Below are 7,658 nucleotides of genomic sequence, written 5' to 3'. Positions count from 1 at the left end.
ATCCCGCTTATTACACGGCTACTTGCCAAAACGAGAAAAGTGTCTTCTGCTGACAAAATAAATAGTTCGCCACACAGATAGAACTTGACAGTTTCAGGTGTTGCGTGCCATTACGACTACATCCCATACAGTCAACACCTCCTCCAGGTCCGTGATTTATTTTTCCCCCACATTAAGTAGTACATTTATGTATATTCATTTATTACAAGGCTCTTCAGAGTGCTGCAGAAAGTTCCATTCACATGAATGGGCCTTCCCAACGTTCAGGCCTATGTTAAATCTACATAAATCACCGGCAAAGTATATAATCACCGCTGTCAATGGCAACGGGTTGATTAACGTCTTTCATATCCCTCCGCAAGACGTCTGTTCGCTTATTGCAATGGAATTTCATTGAAAGGGAAAGTAAGCTAGTAAGACGTTGCCACGCAACACCTGAAACTGTCAAGTTCTATCTGTGTGGCGAACTATTTATTTTGTTAGCAGAAGACACGAAACGGTAGTAAAATAATTTTAAAGGCCCATTGTGTTGTGTGTCGTTTTGGCAAGTAGCCGTGTAATAAACGGGATAATGTATTGTCCGCCGGAAATTATCAGAAAATAAGTCCCTTCAGGTCGAAGCAAAACCCCTCCGCCGTGCGTCGGGGTTCTGTTCTCCCTGTCGGGACTATTTTTTGATAATTACCGGCAGACAATACATTATCCCTTACATACATAAATGTACTACTTAATGTGGGGGAAAAAGAAATCACGGACCTGGAGGAGGTGTTGACTGAAATGTTAATTGTCTTGTTGTTGCTTGGGATGTAGTCGTAGTGGTGGAGGTTGTCCCTGTGGAATGTTGAAATTGTAGCTATTGTAAGAGTCAGTTGGTTTACTATGACTGATCCACATAAACCTCTTCCCAGAAACACAATAAAATATATGTGAAGCTAGGGGTGGGCGATTTGGCCTAAAATTCATATTGCGGTATAATTTGGGACACAGACGGTAAACGGTATATATTGCGGTATAATTTGGTGTGTGAATTTCAATATAGGTCTAGCAGGTTCTTGCATAAAATAGTCAAGATTGTTACTTATTTAAAAATGTATTGGCTATAAAAATTATCAAAGTTTTATTTAGCCTATTCACTGCAGTAGACCGGCATCACTGTATGAAACATTACAAAAACATGAAACATGACATATTACATAGAACTGTAAATCATCTGATCATCTAATATTTACAGATATCTAGGCTATATATAACATTTATTTTATATTTGGCCTGTTATAAAATCATGTATTGAACAATTTAACCACAGCTCAGCTTTAAGAAACTCAAATAGCCTAGATGCATGCTTAGCATTTTGTGATCATTAGGCTAAGGCTACTTTCACAAACTCAGTCCTCTGATTTACCAATATCTAGGCGATATTTGTAACATTTATTTTGTATTTGGCACGTTATGAAATCATGTGGAACAATTGAAACACATTGTAAAACTTAAAGCCCAAATTTGGAGACATCCATGCATGTCGAAATTTACTGCAAATTCAAAACTGGATTACTCTGCAACGGCTAACTGTACAGGGGACTGCTTTACACCTTTGTGTTCGGTAAGGTCTGCTGTTTATTTTGATATAAGGTTTGTCGTGTGTTAAAAGAAGGGTTCGTGAAGTATTCCACCGAGGTGAATGGGTTGGGAGATCATGGGACGCAAAACCTTCGGTAGAATGTATGATTAAATTGAATTATATTATTTACTTTTCTCGCGAACCGTTCAACTAAGCAATTATCGGGTAACATCGTTTAAAAGCTGAGAAAAAGCTCTTTCATGTGATACTTGTGATGTCTGTGTGATGAATAGGCTACTTCGCGAGTAGTTCAACTGAGATGAATGGAATTTGGACGCACTTTCTTTCTTGCGCTGTCACTTTCTCCACTGCGTAAAATACTCAATTAATTTGCGCTGTGAATGCTTAGATTATTTTGACAGGCCACACAGGCTAAATAAAAATCGCTATTAGTAGGACGCAAAGCAGAATATTGAAAGAAGGGGGCACCAAGGCCACCGTGGCCTGTAAACCTCTGATTTTCAAAGGGGCCTCACGGCCAACGCAAGAGGCAACGACGTGGCCGCCGTGAAATTCCTACCCTGTTTGGGGGTTTATGTCTGTATTTCTCCTAAGTTATAAGTCTAAAGTTAGCGTCTTTATCGTGACATGTTTCCCTTTTAGTTCTCCCTCGTGTGTGATCCTTTTTGTGTGGGGGGCTGCGTCCACCCCTGTATGTGTAGCGTGTGTGTGTACTTGACCTGCTCCGTGTGTATTGTGTTCTGGGTCTGTGTCCTTGCTCTCGTTCTCAGCTAATAAACCTTTGATTGGACAACTGTCTGTGTCGCTATCAAATCGTTACAATACCTTCACCGCTCGCAGCCATTTTTCCTCACCTGTGGCCTCCTCGTGGTTGCTGCCGGTCCCGGCAGGCCAAGCGTGTTGCAATTTGATGACATAATGACCTATCGCAATATGCCGGTATAACAAAAATCTCTATCGTTGGCCAATTTTTTATCGCATACCGCTTATACCGTTTATATCGCCCAGCCCTATGTGAAGCGAAAGCTTAAAGCGATGGTTCGGAGTAATTTCACCCTAGGGTTTTTTGCACCATGACCCCGAGCCAAACACCCTCCCAGAACCTTTTTTCCCTTGAAGTTTCTTACCATTCAGGGCATTATTAGTGGGGTAATTTACTAGATAAAAGTTGGTTCCATCACGACTGCAGAACTTCATTAGTTTCTGACAGCGCTACTCGACCAGGGTTCGACCAAGGGAAAAAAGGTTCTGGGAGGGTGTTTGGCTCGGGGTCATGGTGCAAAGGACCCTAGGGTGAAATTACTCCGAACCATTGCTTTAAATAACTTATTTAAATGTGGCTATTCAAATGAATACAAATCGTCAAATGGTCTTACAAATATACAAATTCAAATAGTCTTTCAAATACTGTAACATTAAGCTGCGTTCTCTTGTGAAGGCTAGTGTAGGATAGAGATGACCTAGTGACTTTTCTCATGTCAATGTAGATTCATTTCATTTATGTTTAGTAAAATTATTAATAGTGATCTATGGCTTCCATGTGAGGCTCTTTTTTACAGCTCTGGAAAAAAAATAAGAGACCACTGCACCTTTTTCTGAAGTCATCCTGAGTGATATTCAAATGAGTTGAGTTCATATTCAATTTTTCTTAATTTTGAAGATGGCCGTCAGCTCATTCAGCTGTATATATACTAATAGAATAATAGATAAAAATACATTTCCCTGTGGGGTTTTCCCTCCTCCCAGAAACACAATAAAATATCTGCGAAGCTGAGGCTTAAAGGAACCGTATGTAAGAAATGTATTTCAATTAATCATAAAATGGCCCTGATATGTCACTAGACATTAAGAAATCATGTTAATATCAAATACTTATATCACTGACAACAGTAGTCCGGCCAGGATATTGTCATTTAAAAAGTGAAGTTGCAGCCCTCAACTGATGTTGATGTTGTCATGTTGTGTTTTGGCCTGATGGGCCACCTCCACCTATCTACTAATCACAAAGTCAGTAGTGTTTCGGCATCCGGGTTGCCAGCTCTGCCAGTCAGGGGGGAGGGGGAGGGGATACACTGCTCTACAGTATTTTGAAAGTGATTGCAGTACCAGTTTTAGCCACAATCTTACATACGGTTCCTTTAAATAACTTGTTTAAATGTGGTTATTTAAAGTCTTTCAAATAAACCTTCATACCTATAATAATAAGCTGCATTCTGTTGTATAGGTTGGTGTAGGATAGAGATGACAAAGTGACTTTCCATCCACACCAATAGACTCCAGCATCAGCTTCAGCAAGGTTATTGATGGTGGCCTTGAAAGTCTTTCCATTTTGCCCATTAGTGACAGAGTACCTATCATCACTCAGGCGGCTGCATGTTGAACGGTCTGCTCCCATGCAGAGAAATTTCTCACTGTTAGCACGGTAACTGGAGAAGTCACAGGTGATTTCTACACTACCCCCAACAGTACGTTGCAGTTCATGGTCTTGACCAGTAGAGGGCACTAAGAGTCAAACACAACATAAAACATGAAAGACCACTAGAGGGTCAATTGAAAATGCTTACTAAGGTGTGTTGAAATATATGCAACAGATTCTAACATGCATGGTGATGATAATACACAATAGCATGTATTCACACTGTTATCAGATTTGTTTAAGCTCAATTTGTTCCGTACTATTTACATAATCTGCATAACATAGGTAGCCAGCTGTGTTGTATGTTGTTACAAGATGTGTTTTGAATTACAAGGTAAGGTAAGGTAACTTTATTTGTACCCAAGGGTAGATTTGGTTGCGGGTAAAAAGAGTAGGCTGCTTACACACACACACATAGATGACATTAACGACAGTGACAGAAAACAGTGACATAACAGTAGCAACAGTGCTCCATATGGATAAAAAGTACACAAAAATATTATTAGTGTCAGAATTCAGGGGATAAAATGCAGAATAAAAGTCATCATAGCAGATACAAGAAGCTAAGTCAGAATAAATAATTACATACATTAAGAAGGCTGTGCAGTCAATTAGTTAAATTAGTGTGTAGTCTAACAATAGCCTATGTGCTATTTAACATTCTGATAGATGAGGGAACAAAACTGCCTCTGTATCTCTTAGTTTTACAGACAGGCATCATGTACCTGCGGCCTGATGGGGGAGGCTGAAATTCACCATATAGTGGGTGGGATCAATCCTCTAAGATAGACCCAACCTCTGTAGCTGCCTACTGTGTAGGGATTCTAGGTTCAGAATGTGGCTCTCCAATTAGCCTACTAGCCAACCTCACAATTTGGTTCAGGGAGTTCTTATTTTTCAGGGGTAGGTTGCTGAACCAAGACACCAGGCTAAACGAAATGACTCAATGAAGCAGCGGTAGAACATGGTGAGAATCTTTCTACTTTATAAAGATGTTTTATATGAGCACCCATTAGAATATGTATTACACTCTACAGTGGACTCAAATAAGACTGCTCTACTGTACCATCACTGAAAAATATAAAGAATAACTAAGAACACAGGTTGACCACCACTGACCTGGGAGCAATTTGATCTCCACATTTCCATGCCAGTATTTGCCTTTCTGTACCGGATCCATAATACATCCGTCAGGATGTGACGTCCATCTTTGAGGGCAAGTTACGCCACTTCTAGGAAATCTGATGATGAGAGCTCCTCCATGGTATGCATTGATGTCAATATCAGCTCTCATTTCTCCTATTAATGACACAAGTCATATGAAACATTCCAAAGTTACTTAATTGTCATTACATTAAGGGTAGGACATTGCAACTTGTTTCTGTCAAGATATAAATACTACTCTCCTCTGCATCTGTCCACTCATTCAACTCAACCAATAATTTGTTTATCTACATTTCACAACACTGAATATAATACTAGAGCCTCCTCTGCATCTGCTCACTCATTCACTGCATACAGAAGTCTTTTCTTCCCAGAAGTTATTCAAGTGCTTAAATTAGTTTGTTACTTAGAGAAGCAGAGTTTGAAAATCACCTTGCAAAATCACACATTCTACACATACATAACACCCGTCTGTTTCCACACGATGACATTATTGTCTATAGCAAAACATCTTAAAGCAACACCAAATAACTTTTCCTCTGTTGCACGCACGCTATTTGTTTATCCAGCAACGGCTTTGCAAATTACGATGTCCACAGACAAGGTAGAATATGTTGCATGATTTTATGAAAGTATTATGTATTGCAACATCATGCAAATGTGTAGTTTTTTATGTCTCATTCCATCGAACTACAAGCCCGCTAACCGATCTGGCAAACTTACATAGTGCGGTTATAGCCAATAGAGGGCCGCGAAGCGAATGCAGAAGTGCCGTTCACCCTGTTACGAGTTGATGAACCACGGAAACAATTTTGGAAACATTATTTTAAGGTACAAAAAATTCTTTGGTGTTGCTTTAATGAAAACAGCCGTCAAGCTTAAAATATGTGTGAAATGTACTTTATAAACTCTGCCTTGCCCATCAATTGCATACACAGTTCAAAGTACATGCAACACCAAATGGCTAAATGTAGGCCTATGAAGCTGACATGTTAGCATGTGAGCACATTAACAGGACATGTTGATTATAATAGTGAAACTATTAACTAATAAGAGGTATGTGAGTAACCGTAGCAACAATACCTAAGAGTAGGCAGATGAGGAGAAAAGAAACCATCTTCATCCTAACAGGTTTTCTTATGTCGTCCACTGTGTAAGAATCACTGGTCCGCCGGGCAGAGAGAACTCAGAGACTGTCACACACAGTCAAAGACTGCCAATCACAGTAGACTGCGGCTATGTGTTACTATTATATGCACAGGATTGTACAGTCTCTGGCTTTGTGGTTTTGTCATTTCCTCTGCGTATGTGTGACACACCACTCCAGACACTGGACATGTGAAGTGGGCTGAGGGTGATGCTGCCTGAGGGTGAATGCTGACACCCTTTATGTGTTCTTTTTTTTACACATCAACAGTTACTGTATATTTACATTGTTGTTGTTGTTTATATCCATAAACTAGTTTCAGAGGCCTGATCTATGATGTGGTTCTCTCTTTGCTCTGCATGTTGTCATAGCAACATTCTATAAGGGGAAAAAAACAACACAGAAGCTGAAAGCAGATGACCCCAGATGACCGTCCCAGTTCAGTCCAACTATCTGAACACACATAGGGGGCTTTGGCAGGGACGTGTAAAGTAGGGAGTAGTATTCAAATTGCCTGAAATAAATTCTGAAATAGAACTGTGCTATTAACATACATTATATTTTAATTTTAACTTAAAGTGTCTCTGCCAGGTCAACAGTTATGATCTATTTAGAACAGTTTCAGAGGCTTGGTCTCTGACGTGTTTTTGTTAAAAAAGTAAACCTCACCACCCCACAGGTTCCCTTTTCTCTCACGCCACTGATCAAGGGATAAAGAGCGAGCGCTAGACAGAGTGGGCAAAACAGAGAGCGTATAGTGGGCCGAGCTGACAAACCCAGATGCAACAGAAGTGACGCAAGCAATTTGATTGATATCAGATATCAACAACCTATTGCCAGGATCTACATTTTTTATATAAAGTAGGGTTTGTGATTGCATCACCAACTGGAAACTCCCGGCAACTTTTTTACATATTTAAGTAACATGGTCGTAGGTTGCACATTAAAGAAGAGATGTTGGCTCATGCAGAATCCTATTAATACACACAAACACACACATAAACACACACACACTCTCTCTCTCTCACACACACACACACACACACAAACACACACACACACACACACACACACACACACACACACACACACACACACACACAAAATATTTGTGGCCCAGCCACATCCTCTGTATGTGTGACAACATCACAATTTTAGAGAAACAAAGAGAAGTGTGGTCAGGGGGGTTAAAGAGCAAATGAATAGTGAGACAGTATCAACAGACTGTACATAAAGAGCAAATGAATAGTAAGACAGTATCAACAGGCTGTACATAAAGAGCAAATGAATAGACAGTATCAACAGGCTGTACATAAAGAGCAAATGAATAGTGAGAGAGTATCAACAGGCTG

General features: G+C 39.9%; 1 protein-coding gene across 1 annotated transcript; it reads right to left on the bottom strand.

Annotated features, from left to right (window-relative positions):
• Positions 1-748: 748 nt before the first annotated feature.
• Positions 749-6,345, bottom strand: LOC143118243 (uncharacterized). Its single transcript, XM_076279338.1, has 4 exons — positions 6,243-6,345; positions 5,115-5,294; positions 3,773-4,081; positions 749-831 (listed from the first exon to the last, which is right to left on the bottom strand). Exons 1-4 carry the CDS (start codon positions 6,280-6,282, stop codon positions 749-751), a joined length of 612 nt encoding a protein of 203 aa, XP_076135453.1. The 5' UTR covers positions 6,283-6,345.
• Positions 6,346-7,658: the final 1,313 nt, after the last annotated feature.

This window comes from Alosa pseudoharengus, unplaced genomic scaffold (genome assembly GCF_046254945.1).
Source record: "Alosa pseudoharengus isolate Yale_2024_CS ecotype anadromous, Long Island Sound unplaced genomic scaffold, YU_APseudo_1.1 YU_APseudo_1.1_scf_1, whole genome shotgun sequence".
NCBI lineage: Eukaryota > Metazoa > Chordata > Actinopteri > Clupeiformes > Clupeidae > Alosa > Alosa pseudoharengus.
Note: the sequence above shows the minus strand (reverse complement) of the source record. Positions and strands in the feature narration are given on the sequence as shown.

Coding starts and splice junctions, on each gene's coding strand:
- LOC143118243 (XM_076279338.1), bottom strand. CDS start 6,282: ATGAAGATGGTTTCTTTTCTCCTCATCTGCCTACTCTTAG. Junction 5,295..6,242: donor CCTCATCTGCCTACTCTTAG/GTATTGTTGCTA, acceptor TGTCATTAATAG/GAGAAATGAGAGCTGATATT. Junction 4,082..5,114: donor GGAGATCAAATTGCTCCCAG/GTCAGTGGTGGT, acceptor TTTGACTCTTAG/TGCCCTCTACTGGTCAAGAC.